This window comes from Thunnus albacares, chromosome 13 (genome assembly GCF_914725855.1).
Source record: "Thunnus albacares chromosome 13, fThuAlb1.1, whole genome shotgun sequence".
NCBI classification, from domain to species: Eukaryota; Metazoa; Chordata; class Actinopteri; order Scombriformes; family Scombridae; genus Thunnus; species Thunnus albacares.
Genome location: NC_058118.1, coordinates 5,006,847 through 5,030,949, shown reverse-complemented (window position 1 = coordinate 5,030,949; position 24,103 = coordinate 5,006,847). Strand labels below are relative to the sequence as shown.

Below are 24,103 nucleotides of genomic sequence, written 5' to 3'. Positions count from 1 at the left end.
CAGCGTTTTAGTCACAGCAGACAGTTATTATTTGTGTGTGGTTTTAAAAAAAAATCTTCTTTGAGCTAGGCAGCCACTGCACAGCTTGTTCAATGTCTGGCTATGTGATACAAAGCAGAGGTCTGGTTTCACAGCAGACCCGACTGGCTGGCTGATTGACTGGTTCGCCGACTGACTAGAGTCTGGGTGGGAGACATTAGCTGTCCATCTCTTATTAAATTGCCCTGTGTGGCTGTGTTTGAAAGTGATACAGGGAAGCTGGCGAAGGATCAGGGACACAGCGGGTTGACCCTGCTTTGATGTGGCAAAGGGAGACGTTTGCTTTTATTAGGCCTCATGTCATGGGTAAGGATGGGTGCTCAGAGCACCCTGGCTGTCAGGTGGTAACACACTCCCGTGTTGCCACTTTGGGTTAATTTGTTTGACAAAAAGAAGTTTAGAAAGGCTTCAAGGAATGTCTGGGTTGAAGCCCAGCCATTTTCTCCTTCTTATTTCTTTTGTAATCAGAAAATGTTGCAAAACCTGCAATGGCTGAGCAAGTCACTCATGTTTATGTGGAGACATTGCCATTTTTGTTAACATGCACATTTTCTCAGTCCCAGTTGAACCAATACCAAAACAGAGAATGTGTTGTTTACAGAGAATGTAATTTTTCTTTCAGCTTAGTTGTTAAATAAATGACATCTGGCTGCTGCTTTTCCTTGAAATTGTTGGCCAAAGGTATGTTAGTGGGCCTAGAGTGCCCATCCACAGGGTGGCACAAATGTTAAACCTGCCATTCCTCCATTCACAGAAACAAATTAGCCAAGTCAGTGTGGCTGACTCCAAAGGAAAACCAGCAGCCTTTTGTCTGGAGGCATGCCATGTGCTGCATTTCCTTATTCCCTGTGTTATCCACTAGGCTACGTTGTTGGGAAACAGGCATGTGGAGCTGATCAGATGACAACTGATGCTACACAAAATCTCCTGGTTTTTAGGCTTTTAGGAGGAGGGTGTGGGCACAACAATTAGTTCTCAGTCACCAAGGTTGGTGTATCATATTTTGTGGGCCTCAGGCACAGGAAACCAAGTATCTGGAATTAAAACAGCAAATCTGTTGCGGCCCAAGCAGGTCAGTTCAGGGGTCACCTTTATTTTTGTCTACCGGGGAAAGTCGTCTGTCTCCCACCTTCTAAGTCTTTTGGCAATTTCACACCATGATCTGCAGGCAGAGTGCCATACTGGTGGTCTGGAGCATACGTCAGAGCGCCTGTTGCCATTAAGAGTGGCAACTGTGGCTCCATAAAACATGGCTATGACTCATGGGGGAGCCGACTGTGTTTAGTGGTTAGTGGAGGTGGCAGCAAGCGGAACAGGAGCTGGTTGGCTGGAGGTATACTTGGGGAAGCTATTTGGAAAGGCTGTAAGTGCTCTAGCAGGAATAACCTTTGCTTAAATATGACAATAATAATGAAATAACTGTGTCAGATTTGGTCTCAGAATGTTGTGGTCACATGGTACGATCCACAGGCCACTTAGCCCAACACTAATTATAAAAATGTAGTTTTCAATGATGTCACACTTAAAGGGAGGCCTTGTTGGTTTGGGTACAGTACAACAAGACAACAGGAGAAATTATCCTTTTTTCCACTGACACTACTCAAACCACAGTTGACTGACCTGAACTGAAAAATGAGCTGGCTGGAGAGCTGTCTCTGTTTACTGTCATAAAAATTAATATGAAAATAAACAGTGCTGTATGTGTCATTAGGTAGGTTGAGGTGGCTGCGAGCAAACCCATTCACCTCATTCCTCTTCCGTTCACTTTGGCTCCTTTCTAATCCATTTCATCTTTGTTAATTCATATCTTCCATAGTTGAGGCCCTTCCTTCAGCTTTTCACCTCTGTGACAAAGCTCATGACCCCAGTCAATATAGATACGACGTAGTCTTGGCATAGCCCTTTTGCAGCCATTAGCTCATGTGATTGTGCTTCGATAAAAACCATATGACCCAAGCAAAGACATGCAAAAATTGAACATTACGCAGCTCCCTTCCACCTCATAACTCCCCTCCACCTCGGACCGAGTTGTCAAGACTGTTAAAATTCCCCAAAGAAAACTATCTCCAGCTATTACCTTATTTCCTTTCTTCTTTAGTGCGGATGTTGGAGATGGTACAGGGTCTACAACTGGGCTTTGTGAATACAGATGGCTCCCTATAGTGAAACAATATATGAAACCATACTTGCACTTGAACTCAGTTTTTCCACAGTTGACATTCCTGTACGCAGTTGTGTGTTTACTCTCTGTCAGTTCACAAGTCTGTGAATCAGAAATGGCTGTGTACAATGAGTGATTGTGTAATAGGCAAATGTAGGTTATCAAAATATGTGCTTCCTTCTTCCTAGTCTGATATACATATTCTGGACAGTAAATGCACAGGACTGTTATCTCAGTTTCTTTTGTCACATGTTTTGCAAACTTTTCCTTCAGTTATATTCAAGTTTTTATAGTACATGAGTATTGCACCAAACAAGATTGAATGAGATAGCAGTGATAGCTGTAATGTGTCTGAACCTCTATCCTTAAACTACTTGAGAAGCCTTTATGGGAAAAACAATCGTAGCTGACAAAGATCCACCATTTAATCGTCAAAGCATTGCTCCCAGGAGAAAGGTTCTGCTCTATGTGGTCATATCTGTAGTATTTATCACCATTTTCCACTTGAATTCCCTTGATTGAGAAGAAAACACTACAGCCTATTTCTCAACAGGATCTTTCTGAGAATTGGAACACTTTTAGACGAGACTATTCCAGGTTTCCCTCAGAAGCCTGTTGGTCTTTCTCTCCTTGTCCAGCTGAGGCTTGCGGTTCATGACTCACTTCTCAGTGCGTTCCAGAGAGCGTTCCAGAAAAAAAGAAAGAAAGAAAAACAGGCAATTACATCTCCACTGTCCCCCTTGAACAACAGCAGTCATTCTTCTGTCCAGCCGCCTCTGCAGAAACCTCATCTCAACAAACAGACTCCTCGATGTTCAGAAATCATAATGCAGCCCACTGTACGCTGTTTGTTTACCTGAACCCAGGACCACGGCTCCCCAGATGCTGCCACCATCTCTACTCTAAGACAGACGGGCCTGGAAGTAATCAGGCCATTTCAACCGCCTGCTGCCACTCATTGTCTTCATCCTTCCATAACAGCCACATCCGTTTTCCATTTTACAGGGATTGATATGATAAAACACATAATGGGCGGGACAGGCACCAGAAAATGCAGCGCCAAGTCAACGTAATATACCTCACTTTCACTCTTAACAGGGAGGAGGAAAGAAGAAATGAGGTACCAAGTGAAGTTCTCTTTTAAACAAAGCCATAAACATGTCTGTTTTTGCTTTAGCCAAGTGAAGAATAGCTTGAATCTGTATGTTTTGAACGTCATTTCCCATATGGCCACATGCTTTACAAATGTTGGATAATCATCCCCTTACATCTAATAGAAGATAAGTTATAGACTACACTTTTGACAATATGTTTCGTGTTTGAGTGCCATTAAGGTGTCACTTTTAACAAGATCTCTGTACTCCGCTGACAGTAAAAAGCACTTCATTAGTGTACTTTATTTATTACATTTCAAGCAAGAAATTATTCTTGGCGGATTGTAAGTGGGTTCAATTGAGAGTGAGATTAACAGCCTGACATGACCAGAGACAGTAGGCTGATGGCTGCCTGCTCTCCCCCTCAGATGATTGATGCAAAGAGGAAGAAGAGAAAGGGAAGTCCCTGTTCCAATGATACTACAACTAAGATTAGATGTGTCAAAAGGTTTGCTCTGTTATTTAATTTGGATTGTGCATTGTATGTATTGGACAGACACTATCTGAATTGTTATGATAGTAGAAGCGAATGTTTCCATGAAATGCAAATTATTAGTGAATTATCTTCAAATGTCATAGTTTCTATGTTTAATGTGCCCTGTAATTACATTATGTATATATCCTCACATTTTTATAATAAGCATGAAGTAGCAATAACCAGTGCTGCCAGCGCTAAATGAACTGATACATGTTTTGAGACTGAGTCGGGAGCATATGTTGTGATCTGTGTATCTTGGCCCAGGCTGAGCAGGAGATGTGTGAGTAGAAACTTGACCAGCTCCCCGCACTGCTACAGGAAGAATTGCTACCGAGAAATTACTTTCAGATAAGAACTATTCTTCAGCTCTGAAGAAACAGCCTGTAGGAAAAATGCACCCAGTGGTTTAGTCGTCCTGTGGTTCTCCTTGTTCAAGCTATCTATTAACCAAACCCAGACCTTAACGTACACCTCTCTCTATGCCCATGGGTTTTCATAGCCTTACTGTGTGGTCCCTGTTTTCCATCACAAACTTTTGTTGTTAGCTACAGCTTGCATCCAGTGCCACTTATTGGCCAGAGTGAGTCTCTGGTGGAATCCCTTTTTACAACCAAAACTAGGAGCACCCTTTTTCCATAAACAAATATTCGCCGTACGCTGCTATATCAGGGAGATTGTGGAAAGGCGGTAGTACATCTGTGGTGCTGTGCTTGTAAAGCCTTAACCGCCCGGCCTCAGGTTCTGTTTTCGATAAGAAAGAATTGATGGATGCTCCAGAGCTGACCGGTACAATGAAGAGAGTGGTCTTTGTAGTCTGTCAGCTCCCACTTGCCGTCGGCCTCTAAGTTGCGATTTATAAGCAGGTCTCAGACCGCACTTGTAAGTGTATGTCACAGTTCCGTGGTTTCCAGCTTTGGGCGTGTGTACGTAGTGAGGCTGTCAGTGCACTGCGATTATGCCTGAGCTCCAGGGTTTTATGGGAATTCCTCTGGACAGCCACCTATGACTTTATGAAACACTTAAATTCGTCTAATTGAATTTCCACATTTTGTGGTTTGCAGTCCCAGGTTTGTCCATCACCACAAAGAGGAACCAGAGCTAGTTCCACTAAATATAAGGGTTAAAGTAAATGCTAATCCTGCGTCTGTGTCTGTATATATGTATGTGTGTGTGTGTGTGTGAGTGTGAGAGAGAGAGAGTGATTGGAGAGAATTTCATATGTGCAAAAGTATTCAGCTTTCGTTGGTTATTTAAGCTTTGACCAATGTTGGTGTCTCTAGGTAGCTAAGTCAAGCCAAAATTTTATGTTATTTGCAGAGATTGATGAAGGCAAAGACGTCAGTGGGCAGAGAGGGACCAGTACTGCTAGTATAATTTATCTCACAACATCAGAATGACGAGATCAAGAAGATACATCAAGTGGCATGTGTCATTTGCTTTTACAGTATGTATTGTCTTTTTATAATCAATCAATTTAATCATGTTACGATTATCATCTTAGAATCTCGTCATCAGTCTTCTTCCCGCAGGTCAGACTGTACATTTTGCTGGCAAAATGTTCTGGCTGTTTGGAAAGTGTTGGCTGCTCTGCTCCATCATTTACTTAATAGTGCGTCTGCAGTTTCCAGCTGGTTGGAATTTGTAGCTGAGGCCTGTTTGTTTGGAGTCTGCTCTCCTGTTGTCTCACTACATGCTACGCTACTCTGCTTTGGCACCGAGGCCTCTCTAAAGTCCCTTCACTCACAGATAACTCCTTGAAAAGTTTCTATGGTAATATCAAAAAATGTTGGCCTGAGTCAGGGAGTAATGACAGAACAAAGGAAAGTAACTGTCAGTAGATAAAAGGAAAGAGAGAAACCCATCAGACAGTCCATGGCATGCTAAGTAGGTTCTTTTAGTCTTCACTGGAGGTTATATCTCCTCATTTGATCATAGTTATGTCATTGTGTGTTCAGATATCTGCAGTAAGGTCCATTCCGTGTTTCTCTTGGGGTAAAATAGAGTGAAGTTGGACCAAGGCACACAAACAAAAGAATTCTCTCTGCTTGTGGGCTTTTTCTGGGCTGGCCAAGATCAGCTCCTGGGGCCCAACTTGTCATATGAATCCAGAGGGCAGAGACCAAGTATATTTTATGTCAGCAAGTTTAGAAAAACTTGTTTTTCTTGTTAATTCATCAAACCCTGTGTGCTGTCATGTTGGTGTTTGGGAGTAGAGGCATTCAATCATGAGCACAGACCTTAGTAGGGCTCAACGACATTAAACAGCTCTTAGAATAAAACAATGCTGGCCCCATCTGGTCAGTATTTGAAAAAATATCAGCCATCCTGGCTCTGTGTTAGCCCCTCTATCCAGTGCTGTTCCTGCTTCCATGTGGATTTCATTACAGCCCGTTGACTCTGGCCAATCGGCAGCTTTTCATCTGCATTAACACAGCGGCTCTGGACCGCAGAGTTTTTTCAGTGGCACTCATCATCTAGCAAGACAGTCGATGTCTCCTTTTCTCAATTTGGCTTTGTCAAGTTAATCCAGTATTAGTCGCTTTCGCTGAACGTCAGTCGGTCCAACACTCCCCTCCACCAAATAAACTCTCACCTCATTAGGGTAGTGTCTCTCTATCACCCCTGATGTCAGCCTCCATTACTCTGCCAGGACAACAGGATATGGGTGGGGTGTCCTGGCTGTCATGTCATCATCTCTGCCATCCAGCCACAGCTTTCTCTTTATTAATGAAGCGCCTGAGATGAGCCCAGGCCTGTTGTCCCAGAGGCCACATAATCGTTTCACAGTTATTGGAGAAAAGGGGCTAAGAGGCTCATGAAAGCAGCTGTTAAATAAACACCAGCTCAAGTTAAAAAGAAGGCTGCAAGGAGGCCCTTTTATTCTTTTTCGTCAAAAATAATTAGTGTAAGCTGTTTTCTTTTCTAAAATATACAGAGAATACAGAGAATTTTACTTGGCTCACATGGTTTAGAGCCAGGTAAGTTACTGGTAATAACAATATAGGCCTATATGATACAAAGACATGCAAGATATAATATTAAGTGCAACAACAGATTATCGACATAAACCTTCACACACACATTCTATATCAAGATTAGCATAGAAAGCTGAATTAAGGTAGTAGTAGTTAAGAAAGTAGTTAATTTATTTTCACATAGAAGTCTGAGAAGTGACAGTCACTACACTAAAGGTTAGTACTAGTTATATGTAAGCTTATGTCATATATTTAGATTCAGTTTGATTACATCTGTTTGTTGTCGTGTTCCAGGTTATTACTCTTCCATGCTGACGCCAAACAGGCACTTCAAAAGTTTTAGTGGATAAATTATTGCCACCGCTGTTGTTGTCCTCATGGAAACAGACCTTTCTTAAGTTGAAACATGTCTCAGCCAAGTCGTAGGCTCATGCCTTTCAGAGCAATTAGGATGCTGTCCACAGAAACGGCACCCTGCCGTAGCTAAGTATGCATCCAACTACAAATATAAACACAAATGCACATGTTGTAATTATATTATGTCAGCGCATGTGTTTGGCTTTTATGTGTTTGGAGCCTGAACCTCACAACCGTTAAACAGTCGGAGTGAAGCAGATTGGAGTTATTCTTGAGAGTGGGTAAGAGGGAGAGTATTAGTTCTTGCTATGGCTGTGAGAACTGAGCAGCCAGAGAAGTTCACCTGTCAGCAGCCCCGTCATAATTCTTCTGCTCCATCCTTGTTGAAAAGGAAAGCTGCTCGGTATTCTCCATCAGACGGTCTCAGCCAGTCTACACCAATTGGCCAGTCCGTTGCCAACAGAGTTACAATCAATAGATTCACCTGATTCAAGGTGCTGTGTGAACAGATGTTTTGTATTTTTTGTAGATTGGTTTTGTATTATTTCACTCGGTCTAAGTTTTATTTTGTCAAGTTTCATTAAAGCATCTGATAGAATCTGATAGTTGTACTTTTTTAGGTTAATAATAAAAAGACAGATGATAAAGTACAACAGCTAGGTGTTTTGAAACTGTAAGTTTATATGAATTGGGTGTCATAAGAGAACTGCATTGACCCGTATTTCACTTTAACCCTCAATTCCATTCAGCAGTGGCCTTCTTCCAGCTCATTAGAGAGTCAGAAAGCACACATTCAACCTCACACTCTTTTTCTCACAGAATTATTGGAATAATCTACATAGTTGGCCACCAAAAGCGTGGGGGAAAAAAAACTTCACCACACAATAGCTATTTGTTTCTTGTTGATTGTTCTGTCTCAGCTTCTCTCTTCAAGTCCTAACCGGATTTGGTTCATGGAGAATTAGGCCGCATTTTTAAAAAAAATCCATGTTACCATCTATGCATTTATTGAATTTTTACGAAAACCTCTATAGCTGTTTTGCTTTTTTTGTTTTTGTCTTTTTTTTTTGGAGAAAAGCAAGACACATAAAGTAGAGCTTCATAATTACACCTAACATGCGTCTGTAAAAGGAAAAAGCAATATTATGAGTTGTTTTTATTTTACTGCGCTGGGATTCCATACATACCATTTATGGTGCAAATTTAAAGGGTAGGGGATGTTATGTATGTTTATACTGAAATATGTTAAGAGTATATTTTTGTGTGGCTGTAGCACATGGAGGCTGGCAGCAGCTGGAGAGGAAGTTGAGCAAATGAATCTAATCATTGTATCTCAGGCAAACAAATTAAGAGCTGTGAGCTGTTATTAAGTACAGAGTTGAACAGGCTGAACTCTGGACAGCACTCCGTCTGAGGACATTACGAACTTGGATCCGCCAGTCTAATCACAGATTACACCTCCTTATCTGATTTAAGACAAATAATGCAGCAAACACTCCACATGGGATTTTGATCAAATATTGCATTGCTTTCCAGGTACAAACTAATATTGTATACAGTAGATTCAGTTGATCCGTGGATTGTAAAAACCAGGCCCTGATTGTAAACAGTCACTCATAAAATGATTTTTTTTCTCTATTGGACTATGACTGTTTCAATTCCAAACACTGAAGCCCATTCGTAGTGCAAAAAAAAAAAAAAAAAAAAAGTTTTAACATCCTTAACACTATGCAGGGTCACAGTTGAACAAACCCAGATGACCAGAGAATGCTCCAGGCTGTCCAAAGTAAACCGGACACAGCCTATACTCACAGCCTATACCATGGCAGGTTTTAATTTGATACTCAGGGCCAATGAAGGAGACAGCCAAGTGTTTTTCTTTTCTATTATTTATTGTACCATTATGCTGCTTTTAAATTTTTATCCCCTTCTCAGAAAAAATCATTTTCATGCACTACCGTATTTGCTGAACATGCACTGCATTTTACAGAATAATTTGTTCACAGTCAAATTTGTGACTCAAGAGTCTGTGACTCTAAATAGTAAATTTACTTGTCTCAATTTGTTTAACTCATGCTGAGTCATTTCTGTCATTTCCTTTTGCTAACAGAGTAGAACTCAACCATCTTACAGTGTAATATCACTGAAATCCCATTTTAATTTAACACTGTTTGGTCTTTGGTACTGTTGAGTGTAACTGAAATCAGTGCAAAACAGAGCTTACCTTTTATACCATATTTCACATAAGCTGTTCTTTTTCCATCTAATATTCTCATATAAAAGTTCTTTCTGAAGCATAGTGTGGACTTTGTCTTTGCCACTGGCTCTTGGAAAGCTGACTGCAATCTCAGATCTATTCTGCAAGAGTTCAGGCATGGTTGATCTGTCAGCTTACAACTAGGATGCCTGCTAATACTTAATATGTTCACAACCCTATCCTGATGGCTCTACCTGGCTCACACACAAACACACATTTACAAAGATACACGCAAAAAAAAAAAAGTCTTACCAAGCTGCACTGTGTCCTGTGTGCATGAATGAACACGCATATTGCATGTGATACATAGCTTAATCCCTCTCCATGTGGCTAAATGAAAGATCTCTCGTCTCCCGAGTTATACTTTTATCCTCACCAACCCAAATTCCTCCACGGAGCAGTTTGACGCTGCATATTTTATCCTGGTAGAATAGCAGCAGGATCTGGTTGAAAATCCCTTTGAACTCTGTGAAATATTGGAAGTCTAAGCTTTAATCTGGGGCTCTCTGGTTACTGTTTTGATAGGGCATGTAGTTGGCCAGTCAGTTGCAATGTAGGCCAGACGTTGTCATTTTACTGTCATCAAGGTTGTATTCATGCATGACAAATAGTTTTTATGAGGGGAACTGAAGTAGGTTTACAGTGTTATTTGCCAGATGCAAAATTTAGTTAATTTTATGTTGTAAGAATCAGTGAGAAACCACCAAATTGAAGCCCACATCAGTTATTATTCATTCTTCATTCTGGCTTATGGCTCACTCACATTTTCAACTTGTTAAAATAGAACGTTAAAATAAGCAGACATTTGGATAAGTAGCTCTCAACAACCTTCACTTTGAAAGCAATATATTTGAAAGTTGGTAAGTCAGACAGATGGGGAGGAATGTACACAGTCTGCCAGCCCAAGCTTTCCCTGTGACCTCCTGTTCCCTGGTAATGCTAATAGAAAATCTTAGTCGTAAAGCCATCCACAAAATAAAGAGGAAACGAAAAATAATATGCCCATTCACAAGGAGTGGAAGAGGGTTAGAGAGAAATTGTGGGCAGCATGAAGCCAGGATAGGCACCTGCCCACAAACCATATATTCATCCTCCTCTCTGGCCGACTATTTTCCTAGGGGCCTTGTGGAAACACAACACACATATAAAAAAAGATTTTCCTTGTAAAATACCACAACACTTTTATTCCAAATAATAAAATGAGTGTGATCAGACAGGCTAAAATTAAAATAATGTTTTAATGACTCTTATTTGGCAGCTTTATTTAAAGGGCATGCTACAACTAGGGCAAAGTTTGCTGTGTTTGTTCAGGAACACTTTCCCCTTTAATATATCTTTCCATGCTATGGAGAAGACATTAAACCTATCCTCCATTTCCCTCAGCTCACCCATCTCACATCTTGCGCCCTTCACTATTTGGCACCATTTGCTATTCAGACCACAAACGTTTGTGGCTTCCCTCACGAACAAGCTGCGTATGCTTTGAATTTCAAACTACAAAGTACTGAATTAGCATATTCTCCAAGGTGTGCCTCACCCATGCACCAGGAGTCCTTGTGAGAGCTGCCATGGAGGATTGATGATGGTCCTGCATGCCAATACTGCTAACAGGAAGTTGACCTCAGTGTTGTGACTTCACACACTGGGTCAGCCCGTGTGGGTGTTGGGTTACTGGTACTGCAATAGCTCGGTTCCAGTGTTACAGTGGCAAGGGTTATTAGCCCTGAGGGCCAGAGTGGCCCTCAAGGATGGTGGCTTTTCCAATAGGTGTCACTGTAGCACATCAGAGTCATTGGCCTCCTATACTGACCAGCCTAAACCCAGACCAAACAACCACAACATGAAAGGATCTCATTAAAACTGTGGGTATAGCAGTGCCCACCTTCGACCCTCCGGGCAGTGACTGAGGTCAGAGGGGACTAACATTGGTCTCTTGTCACCGGTGGTCTCCCTAAGTGAATTTCCTATTCATCTCACACAGCCTATCCCGTAATTATGTAAATCTGTTGACTGAATTTGGCGGCAATACGATACTCGGTAAAGTGTAACAACAAGTAATGCGAAGGAAGAATCTGGTTTGAATTAGGGCTGCATTTGAATCGGACCCGAGCGCAGTGAACACTCCACACCTGTATTATATTACCACAGAAAGGAGGGGAGAGCAGAGAGAGTAAAAGGAGAGAGAGTGCAGAGTTAAAGGATGTTAAATGAAGTGGAAGGACCTTGAGTACGCAATATTAAAAACTGTTTTATTACATGCTTGTTTGAAATAGCAACAGAGACAGGAAGTACAAAGATTATTACATTTTACCTGTTAAGGAAGTGCTTAAACACATCGTATAGTATGAGCTATGCAGTCAAGCAGTTCTCATGGACACGTGAGTATTAGGTTTACTTATGTTCTTAAACATCTTACAGTGATAAGGCCGCTGCTAAAGTCAATAACTTAGTCAAACACCATAATCTTAAACACACTGCCCAACTATCTGCTATCTAATCTTCTAGAGGTGTGGATATATTTATGAAAGTGAAAGGTTTTATGTCTTGAACATCATGAGAGGACTCTTAGAGGTAATTAATGTCAAAGTTGCAGTGAGTATTTCTCAGCCTGTAGCTCAAAATGACTGTGAAGGTTTGATAAAACAGTTGTCCAGCAATTTCACCCAATTTCAGGCTTTCAGATTTCCCTCTCCGACTTGGAACGAAAACCAAATTACACTTCATCACCAGACATTAAGCTGGAGTTCTGCTCTAACTGTCTTGCTCACATGTCTGCTTCGTAGATCAGTTACAGGCCACTGTAAGCAGGCTTAAAACCTGTAGATGATAGAGGCTGATAAAAATTCTAAATGATTAACCCATGACTTTCATTCAACACAGAACCAGCCCTGTTACATCTCTTCAAATAGCTGTTAACAGTTAGCTGCATGTCAGTTGTGCTAGTCGCTTTGAAGGTTCTTATTGTTGCTCCTCAATGTAAACACTTCCTTGTTTATATTGAGGACTGCTCAGCAGATGAATGGGCTTTGATTGCTAAAACCATCTTGAAAGCACTCTTTATCTGTTTTCCAGCAGCCACTGTAAGCTTATATCTAAAATTCTGAAATGATTTGTATGTTTGAATTGAAAATCCATCATAAACAAACTGGAGCATTTGACATCAATTTAACTTATTTATCACTTGTGCTGACACATTTCTGAAATAGACAGGAGCATTTTATCAACAGTTAACAGTTCATCAACCGGTCAACTTTTAATGTTGACTTAAAATCTGATAATGGCTTGAAACACTTGATCCAACATCTTTCCAATCAAGTTTCTGGCAATGGAAATCTTGTGTCACTGGTGAACTCCACAGCTTCAGCTCTGTTCTTTTCATTTGTCTGACTGTTTTATTTGAAAGGGATTTATCTTATGTTCCTAGTGCTAAAGAGTTCCCATATACTGTAGCTACTTGTGTGTTGGAGGATTACTTCCTCAGAACATTCCTATGAAAATAAACACCACACATAGAAGAGGTAATGATGTGATACTTTGTTGATCCTTCTTTTCTCTCTTGTTTGCCCTTTGGAACGTTTGAAGCCAGGCCATTTGGATGAACAAGGATTTCTCCAACCATTAGGCCACTGCCCTACCCATTACGTCCTAGTGTCAACAATTGAGATTGGCATTAGAAGAGTCTAAATGTAATCTAACCAGGTGGAAAATTTAAGAAATGAAACACCGTGTTGTAATCTTAGCTCAAAATTTAGCACGGAAAATAAATTTTACAAGTCATGTATGATTGTATTCACCATTCGCTAGAGACAGCAGGGATTCTTCGCTGTAAATATGTGGGAAGATATTTTCTGTGGTAAGCAAACGCGTGTGGTGTTTATGAATCCTGATTCTCAGTTTGTCTCAAAGACTGGATGATGATGACTGTGGCACGTACTCAAGGCCAGAAAACTGTTCCGAGTTGAAGGGAAGTGAATTTCTGTTGTGAATGAATTATACGACTCTAGCCAGACTCAAACAACTTTTCAGCCCTGCTCTGTATATTTATTGAGACACATGAAAGGCTACAGCGATTAATCAAGTTGGATTTCATATTCCACGCTGTACCACATGATTGTTGAGGTTTGAGCCTACATTGCACCATGTGAGGTATTACCTATCATTGGGCAATGCAAAGCTGAAAATGTAAAATGTAAAAACATTAGGATACCGACAAAAGACAGGTCGAAATACACATCAAAGGAAAACAGTAGATTAAAAATGAACATATTATCCTCACGTTCTCTTTCCGCTGTAAAACATCTTTATAGTCAGTCTTTCACTCGCTGTCACAGCTCCCATCTGCAGCCATTTTGTCTCAGCCATTTTGTATCTGTGCTGGTCAACATTTCAGTTTAATTTATTTAGTGGATGAGTGAAGGCTGTACAGAATGAGTTCCATTATATGCCAAGGATAGACCAGATGGGTGGAATCATATATGCACCGCACTGTAGCAAACATAATCAACCATTTCAAATCCACCAGCGAGCTAGAAAGAGCATTTCAGACAAGGAATTCTGTTTGATAAAAATCAAATGAAGTCATGAAAAAACTGACGGCAAAATACTTGCATATAAGATCAGAAAGTACAATTTTAACAAACGTAAGGAGCGAATGAATATATTATTTAGACTTTTACACAGTGTTCCTCTAGAGCCTTTTTTACGTGATAGCAATGGACAAAATGCCTAGGTGTGTGTGTGTGTGTGTGTGTGTGTGTGTGTGTGTGTGTGTGTGTGTGTGTGTGTGTCTTAACCTTCATTTTTTACCCAAAAAATATTCCTCTTGTGGCTACATGTGCCTTGGTAAATGTTTCAGTATGTATGTAAGTTTTAACCTCCGTGTTTAGAAATAATGTTTTTGTAATTGGTTCCTGGCATTTGTGCTACAGCTGCCAGAGAGAAGCCATGGGACAAACTAATGGCTGCCTTTTCTCACATTTTTTGTTCCAAGTAAAGGGGGCTTTTGGGGTGAATAACAACTACATTTCTTGATGATAATTCCTTAAAATTGTGATGCAAAGGCAATTTTATTGATTACCCCCAAGCGCCGGCTGATTGGCTATGTACCTTAACATATCCTAACATTAGCAATACAGTTCAATTATGATAAAATAGGTGTATATACGTTTGAATGGCACATTTAAATGTGTGTACACTGTGTCTTTAATTATTTAAAATTAAAAATGAGAATTATTTAGAAATCATGTTGCCTGTTTGGGGCCAGTTTGAATGTAGAAGAAGGGTTTTTATTTATTTATTTATTTTTTATAATTTTCTTGTTATATTTTTCCAAGACTCATAGCTACAAACACTGCAAAGGGGAAAGTACAGTTCATGTTGTAAAGACCAGTTGCCATGGTACCTACGTAATTTTCACTTTCCGGTTCAGTTAGCAGGGCGAGAATTCAAAAATAATTTATTGTTTTCTTCAAGCACAGCTCTGTTATATTGTACGTCTTGTGTTACAATGAATACACTGTATAACAAAAAAATGCATGAGCTCTGGCTTTGCAGTTTGACCACAAAAGATAACGCCAATGCTTTAATTATTCTGGACAAACCGAACTGTTTATTGAAACGTCAAAACAATAGATCAGATGGAGATCTCAGCATATGTAAATACAATGTTCTAACTTTTGCACTATATCAGCCCACTGAGGTGAATGACTTGTTTATTTCCTCAAAGCTGGACCAAACTTTCGAATAGTTGCCAACAGTTTTGCTTGCAAACAGAAAAGAATATGTCGATCAAAAGATCTTACGCTTGTGTGGCTCACAGAGCTGTAAATAAAAATTGATATAATTGCATCGACGTGTCACTGTGAGTTGCTTACGCTAAAACATTGGACGTAAGAGGATTAAAAACAACATACACAAATATAACAATTATAACAAGAAGAGTAAAACTTCACCTGCTGCTATGAAAAAAAGTTGGCACTTGAGGTGTAGTGTGGAGGAATCATCTGCAGGCAAATTCAAATAAAAATCAAATGAAGTTGTGAAAAAAAAATTGGCTAGAGCTGAAAGCTCTTTGAGCTTAATCATGAACAAAACATGAACTTTATGTGGGGTATGTGATTTCATGTGCCAGCCAAACAGCTCCAATGGACACTGTAGATGTCCAAAAGCTGCTCTCACAAGCCAAGATACTTTTGATTATTGACCGTTTTATTGCACGTCTCACTTGAAATTATGTGTTAAAATCTTTGACAAATGGCCCATATACCACCCGCATCAGTCCAAACAGAGGTGAAAACAGCATAAGCTAAAAAACCTAAGTATGGGACATTAAAGTTTAATAAAGTTATATATTTTATAATACTATTATTATATATAGACTCATTGATGTGCCAGGTTTTAGTATATAGCAATCAAGCAAATGTTAGTGCTTTGCAAAAACTAGTAAGTTGACTGACCATTTGTTTGCCATGCAGGTTCCTGAAACACAGTTCGCTTCAGCCTAATAATTAACAGTAGAGCATTCAGACTCTGTAGCATTTCCTGGCAGTATGTGTAGAAATGATGACAGAGGTGACAGGAACTGTTCCATTACACTGTTACAAATTAGCCCACACTACTGTACATTATTTGTTGCAGGACATTATCATTCAGCTGTTAACAGTATTATTTGTTTTTACAGCTTGTTGTTTTTTCTTCATTGGTATGTACGCTGTTCATGAATCAGTCATCTTAACCAGAAGAGGCACAGCCCTGAAATATTGTCAATGACAGGTTATCTCCCATAGCTCCAGTTCTCTACATATGAGGTGTATGTATGAAGGCCAATGTCTGGGTCAGCCTCATGGTCTCCGCTGAGGTATCCAGTCCACAGTTTGACCAGAGGGATGGTGGAGGGAGGAACACCTGGTTAGCCCCTGAATAACAAGCTGTCATAGAATCTAATGAGCTGCCTGATTATCTTCCCCAGGGAGTATGCAAAACCTATGTACTCTGTAAAATAACCGTTTCTATTTTTATCCCAGTGGACAAAAGCATGCTGATTATAAATCACTGGGTAATTGTCCGTGATGCAGGTCAGACATGCACAGGATACTCCAGAGTTTGATTTGGTGACTTTTTAAACCTCTTGACATATGAAACTCAAAGCTCTTGATGAAAATATCCTGCATCCCAGATTTCCCCCTCTGCCCATCTCCAGTGAAGATGGAAGACTTCCTGTCAGTCGATGCACCGCTTGAACTGTTGTGATGTCTGCACTGAAAAGCAGCTCCTACGGTTACCTCGTAGCATAAAAGGCGAGGAGGGGGGAGGTATGCTTTGTTACCTGGGCCACCCTCCTACACCACATCGTCATCAATCAAACTCAAAATTCTCTACAGCCCGCCCACATTCGTGGGCTGATCTGAGGGTGATTAGTACTGACAAACTCAGGGAAACAGTAATACGTGGCATAAGCCAGGCTATGTTTGTTTAGCCGCTGTACAGAGCTCAGGGCAAACAAGCAGGTTTTGCCAAATGATGGGTGGCATGTACTGTAAACTGACTGGTTCCCGCCGGCTCTGGTCAGTTTGAGTGTGTTTATGTGTGGTCATGGCTCCAGCGGATTGGCAGGCTTGAACTGTATACACTGCTGTGTTTTTGGGGCTGTTACTTTATCTTTGAAATGAATGAGGATGAGTCCCCAAATTCTCAGATGTGACGGGTCAGTTGCGCTCATCCTCTGAACTCTCACACACACTCATACCAAACCGTGCAGTCATAACAACTGATTACCCACTACACATGCTGCAGAGTCTCCAAAGCCCTGAGTTTGCTTTGTTGAACAGATAAACAGGGAAGGGAGTGTCCAGACACAAAGGTGTTAGCTCCGACAAGAAGACCTGGCCGGATCTGTTTCACTATGTCATCGTGTGAAAGAGCCCCAGTGGGTGCCCCCACTCCACCCCCTCCCCAACCAGGTCCTCTCACCTTACAGCCATCCTCAATGAGCCCTGGGAATTTCTCACCACGATCTGGTTAGCCCCATCACAAAGAACCCCGTGGCCAGCTTGAAAGCAAACTTCCATACACATATGAGCAAGCACGCAAAGAACTCCACGAGCATTCATCACCAGGATGTATGAAAGGGAAACTAGAAATGACAAGTCGTCTCAAGTGGACTGATTCTGTGCAATTTGCATGATCTGTTCTGGAGTTGTTGACATAGAAACACTCAGAGATTGTTTTTGATGCTGTGTTTGTGCAAAAATGCTTCAAAATACTTACTTTACTGGCTTGTGGACTCAGAAATTATGCAGAAATTTTCATTCCTGTTGTGAGCAACTGAAATCAATCCATTGTGTTTTTTGCCTAGTGTCAACTACAACACATTGCCTCATACAGTTGCAACACACTCCTAAAGAACAGTTTGGGTTTACAAACCAGAATCTAAACCTTCCCTCTCAGCTGTTTGTTTCCATCCAACATTCAAAGCTTTCATGGCGCCGACAATTGGTAATGACACCCAGCTTCATATCATAGAGGCTCACACATTTCTTCCTCTTTTATAACATTCTCTCTCTTCCTTTCCTTCAGATGACACAGCCGGGTCAGTAATGTTTTTCTGTTTGTCTCTAGCGAGTAGAGAGGTAGGGAGGGGGTTGCATATTGGACAACCAGCGTCCAGGATATATGCCTTCCCAGGCCGAAGGCCATCAGCAACACACATATATACACACATACAGTGCACTCTGAGGGGAAACTTAATGCGGCTTCCACCAGGGAGGGCCAGACCAGTTTATGAATATTGATAGAGTCTGGCTGGCTGAGCACTGGGTCAGCTGTAGGGCTGCAGTGTCCCGTCTCCCAAACTGTCTGAATGCGTTTAACACACCTCATTACAAAGACAGTGTGAAGCATCAGTCACCCAGCGCTGGTGGCTCTGCACTGCTGCCAAACAGACACTTAGCTCAAGTGTTGTTGGTGCCCACTGGCAGAGATTTGGCCAAAGCCTGAGTGAACATGCATGCAGGTCGAGTTTTGAATTCCTCCGTGTTGGCTTGTTGGACACATTCATTTTGAAGAATCATGGGGCAGCCACATTACCCTCAGAAATATTCAGCATCCACACATGTGCTTCCCAGTAATGTCCATCTATTTTTTAATCCCCCACAACGACTCCATAGTAATGAAGTGCGCTCAGAGCAACCCGGTGATGTCACCCATCACTCTCTTGTCCTCACCCATATCTAGTTTCTGTATGCTGCATGCTTGGCAAGATCTTTACACATGAAGAAAACAATAAGAGGCACATATACAAATGCACACTCATGCTCTTTCTGTCTCCCACATGCACACACTCTCAGACATACAGGCGTGTAATTTGACATAGGGCTCCTGTCAGACACGCAGTGTGGTTATTACACACACTTCAGAGCTCAGGCCGAGTAATGGGATATGAAGATGGCTTTTTGTTCCGCCCTCTAACTGAGTATCAAAGAAAGCATACAGTATATTCAGCAAATGCTGTTTACCTTTGCCTAAGCCATAATATTTATTCTTTGCTCATATCTGATTCACAATTTCTGATTCGTACTTTGTAGACCGTAACCCTGAGATTTCCATGAGATTGGGATTTTCCTTATTTAAGCATCTGGCCGCAGAACAACCAAGCCCCCCTGCTTGATGTAGCTACGCTCTTTCTGTTTCTAAACTGGTGGTGTTATTGATCTTGGCCTAATGTTTCAAACCCAATTCCGTTCAGCCGGCCCTGTGGACAGCACTTCGCCGTCATTTGGTCAGACCCTGAGGTTTACTCTGAGCCATGAATGGATCTCTGTGTTGTTCTCGTAGGTTTTGGACCATTCCATCACCAGCTGGGTTTTGAGGCGACACCCTTGTCTGACTCCCTCAATCTGAGCTGCTTTTGATAAAGCCCTCCACTGATACTGTCATGACTGTTGTTTCTGTGGCTCCCCTAACAGACACGCACCATTTGAGTCCAGAACACACACATGCGCAAACATACTGGAACATCGATCCAGACACATGAACACTTACATGTCATACACATACCGTACCGTTCATACCATACAGTTTGCACATTATTCTGGCAGCTGTTCTGACAGAATGGGATTTAGCCATTTTATGTTGAGTAGAAATTTGACACACATGCACATGTGGCCTGTGTGTACTCTGGCAGCATGACCTTTTGTGTTAATCCTTTTGTGCCACTCCTCTTGCCATTAATCAAGCTTTACAAGAGCCACTATGTACTACAGTAGGGTTCTGACTCATTATTACAGCATTTGCCACAAGAAAACGAATATGGATGTGTTTTGAGGGCTGCTGAAACCCTGAAAACCATTTGTCTCCACTTAAACTGTTAAACAAAACTCAAACAAAACCGAAAGAAATGTGACCTTTGGCCTTTGAGGCTAAAACATTTATTTCTCTGTAATTTCTTTATTATCATGCCACTCATCCATTATGTGCTCATATGTGAATAAGCAGCCTTGTTGTTCTGGGTGAGTAGTGTGTCAAGAGTCATGTGCACTTGCATCTCTTCACCAGAAGTGTGTGTGTTGCCGTGGCACCCAAGTGGAAACAAAACAGATGTCAGCTGGTGCAGGCGGTGTGTGTGACAGAGGGGCCTGGGAGATATACGTTGGACGTGCGGCATGATGCTCCTCTGCTGTTCAGCAATATAGGTTAAATAAACTCTCCGGGACAAGAGTTGGCTTTCCGTGACATTACTCAACTGTTGGGGGAGATATTTCTGGCACCAGAGCTGCAGATTCAAGGTGGCCTTGTTGATTTTTTTTTCACCGGATTTGATTCTATCATCATGAAATAAAGCACTGTGGTACAAGGGAGGCAACATTCAAGGCCAAATTTAGAAGTGAGTCTACTGAAGAGAGAGGGGGAGATCATGGAAGAATGTAAGGGGGATTCTAATGTGCTCTTCTTACCCCATTTCGTCCAGATGTTTTAGCAGTGGGTTTGGTTTTTCTTGCCACCCGCATCTCATCCCCCTGTCTTTCCACACACCTTACATATTAGCGCACATGCCTGTTATCAGGGAAGGATGCCCATTGTGTGTCCAGATGAGTAATAGTCTGATGGAGAGAGTAGAAATATGTCACGGCTAAAGAATGTAGACTTCAGTCCTCTTCTGTAGGTGGTATTTCTTTCTTCTCAAAGGGGCGTCCAAACATGGAGAATGTGCATACGTGTCAAAGTCTTACGCAGTAGTGCTTTGCCAACATGTACAGTACGGTTCAGTACAGCGCGGCAGGTTGCTTGAAGTTAATGTTACAATATGTGTTCCCTTTTCTTGCAGCTGAGATATCAACATGGCTTGACCACCCCAGACCTGCAGCAAACACTTCCCAACCTGAAGAACTTCCTGGAGCATGGCCTAATGGTCCGATGGTAAGAATAAGAAAGACACCACAAATATTTCTTCATATGTCACTGAAGCGTAAGCGATGAAAAGTGACTTGTCAGTATTTACAGGGGATTTTGCTGTAACCCAACTCAAGGATCAATCACTCAATCTTTGGAATAGTCAGAATAAGTTTAATCTTTTCTACAATTTAAGTTTCAATATTTCATTTATTACGATCCCCATTAGCTTAATCTAAACAGAGGCTTTTCCTTCCAGAGTCTAATCACTCACCACACAAATGGACAACATAAAATCGCATTCCATACCATAACACCAAATCATACCATACAAAACCAGACAACTGAAGGACAAAGAAAAAGACAACACAAGAAATAGCTCAACAAGTGGGATTAATGTAATACTGGAGTATGTATTAAAATTTAGTATTATACCTGTATTATAAGATCGGAGTGGGATTGAGCAAGGAGATGCCGTTAAAGGAGAACATGTACATGTACAGGCAAAGAGGCTCTATATATTACCGCATTTTTCCATGCACTTTTCACAGTTTTGGCAATATACCGTATTGATATTGAGTATAAGACTACCTCTTTTTTTTTTTTTTCGCAAAATGACTTTCTGAAGGTAAGAAACACTTTCAGACTAGTCCTGCTGGGAAAGTGTCCCGGAGACATTGTTTGTCCAAGGAGAAAAGAGCTGTCATCCTTGAAGTCTTTTCTCATAAAGTGAAACATGAAATACTTGCATTAAAGCATAACGTAAATCCCACATTTATCCACAGTAGCTTGTCCATCAGTCACACACTCACACTATTCTGTCAGGCTCTTGGAAGCAGTCAGAATGATTTTCTCTGGCAGTTATCATTTTTCAGACTGTATGTTTGAGCTCCTCGTCATGATCTTTCTGTGACAGCGGAATTTCTTGGCTGCTTGACAGATGATTCGGTTCTGTTTCTGCACTTAAGGCGTCTGGAGACACTTTCAACTCGTTTTCACTCATCAGGAGTTTATTTCCTCTGTGGCAGCCAAACACTTTACACAAGCCGTCTGAAACTCCCTTATGTTAAACTGGGCTTCCTAAAAACTTTTAGGGCTGACTAACACTAAAAGACATGCTATAAAGGGACTTGAAGAAATTAGGCTTAACGATATAAATGTGGAGCCCTCTCCCCATCTTATTCACAATCAGGCCAATATGCTTTGACCACAATCATTTATAGTATGACATTATACCCAGATGTTTCGTTTGTTGAATAATAATTATTTGTTGAACAATAGGCACATCTTTCCCATGAAACTTAAGTTTTGGCTCTGCCTTTAACTGATGTGTTGGTATTTATTCCATGACTTACTGCAACTTTCTTTCTATTTCACTTTCTAATTTTTCAATAGTGAATTTTGCCATATATGTTGTTGTATCATCAGCATATATACAACCTTTTATATTGTGTAGGATTAATTATAAATCATTTGTTAAAATGTTAAATAATAACGGTCCTAGACAGCTTCCTTGAGGTATCCCACAACTAGTAGATTTTACACTTGAAAATGATCCATTTGCTGTAAATATTACTATATAGCAATTCATTATTTAAGGACACGAGGTACTGCCAAGATTATTAGCAAAAGTTGTAAGAACTACTGTTTTGACAACAGAATATTGGTCTGACAAGGCACAGTATCGTCTGATATCATATGAATGTATTAAGTGAAAGTTTAAGATCGTTATACCTCACCTTTGTAACAATGTACCACCTACATCAACAGTACCTCCGCATTTTAAAAAAAAGTTGATGAGATTTGCAGTGTCCCAGTGAAGTGGAACGCTTGGATCTCTACCTCTCTCCTTCTACAGGCTTACGGCCAGTAAGTAACCCTTCAGTAAAACCTAGGAGTAGGTCTGCATCAGACTTCAGCTCCACTTCCCTATAAAAGAGAAAGCTGTCTTTGATCTCCACTCCTCTCCTAGGGTCAGCAAAGGGGAAAATGTGTATTACACACATTAATTGAATAATCCTTTGTTTTGAAAGGAAAGAAGCCATGAAAAGCCCAAGCTCTCAAATCAGCCCTCCACTGCCCCCCTCCTTAATGGGAAGTGGAAGGGCCCAAAGATAGATGAGATGAAAGCATGAGCCCGCTAACCCTGAAGCGGTGTGTGTGTGTGTGTACACATGCATGGAAGTAACAGTTCCACAGTGGCTTGCCACAGCCACACTCCTGATCGACAACGAGACCACAGGGACAGGAACAAAAGCTGCTCTGTACTGAATCACAAGTCATCAGCTTAGAATCAAGAAACTGACTTTCTCATCAGTAAAGTAGTAAGTAGTAGGCAGTAGTGAGCCACAAACACACGTTAGACATTAAGATCCTTCACACTGTCATCCTGCTGCTAAGTCAAAAGATTTTGCAACACTGTAAAGGAATAGAATTCAGTGTTTATTCACTTAATAGTTGGAATAAAACTTCAACTTGTTTTTAGACTTCAGTTATTGTACAGATTAAACAAACGAGCTATAACATATTAATTAGTGAGGTTTTGAGTTGCTTGTAGACAGATTTTGTTATTGTCAGACAGAGCCAGGCTAGCTCTTTCCCTGTTTCCAGTCTTTATGCTAGGCTAAGCTAGCCAGATGCTGGCTGTAGATTCTTATTTAGTGTACAAACATAAGTTTTAATCTTCTCATCAAACTCTGCAAGAAAACAACAGAGGTCATTCTTAAATCGTTCTTCTTTTTGTCATACAAGTTGTCTCTTACAAAATGATTTCATTTATTTTGCAAATATGCTAAATAAATGTGATACTGGTTTCTTAGTTTTTTGTTTATTAATTTGTTTATCCATTGAGTTATGGATATACCCCTAAATTGAAAAGCCACACTCCATAATGATGCAATAGATGACACTTAGGTCAGAATCCATTTGCAGAATGGTACAGACTGAAGTGAGAAAAGCAGAATGGAAAAATGTCAAAATTGATTTAAAAAAAAAAAAAAAGGTAAAAATATATTGGAAAGTATGTTAAAATTTACATTCAGACTAGGGCAGTCTCATCATAAGGATACATATTGCAAATCCCCTCTAACCTAAAGCCTCCAGTGAGTATGAGGAGGTGGCTGGTTTCACAATGTCCTGTAATAAAGAGGATATGCACTGATTTTACTTTACACGCTTGTTGCATTTTTTCCCTCCCATATCAGTTCCAGTCTTCCTTTTCCCCTTGTTTGAAAAAGCCTAAATTCAGATACTATTTCCAGCGCTGGGACCTAACTTATGAAATATGGATGTATAAAA

General features: G+C 40.8%; 1 protein-coding gene across 1 annotated transcript in view; it reads left to right on the top strand.

The window, feature by feature from the left end:
* The window catches only part of uvrag (UV radiation resistance associated gene), an 86,763-nt gene that overhangs the window by 49,646 nt on the left and 13,014 nt on the right, over nt 1–24,103 (top strand). Inside the window, exon 14 of the mRNA XM_044370629.1 lies at nt 20,742–20,833. Within this exon, the coding sequence (XP_044226564.1) occupies nt 20,742–20,833 (92 nt within the window). The remainder of the gene's footprint in view (nt 1–20,741; nt 20,834–24,103) is intronic.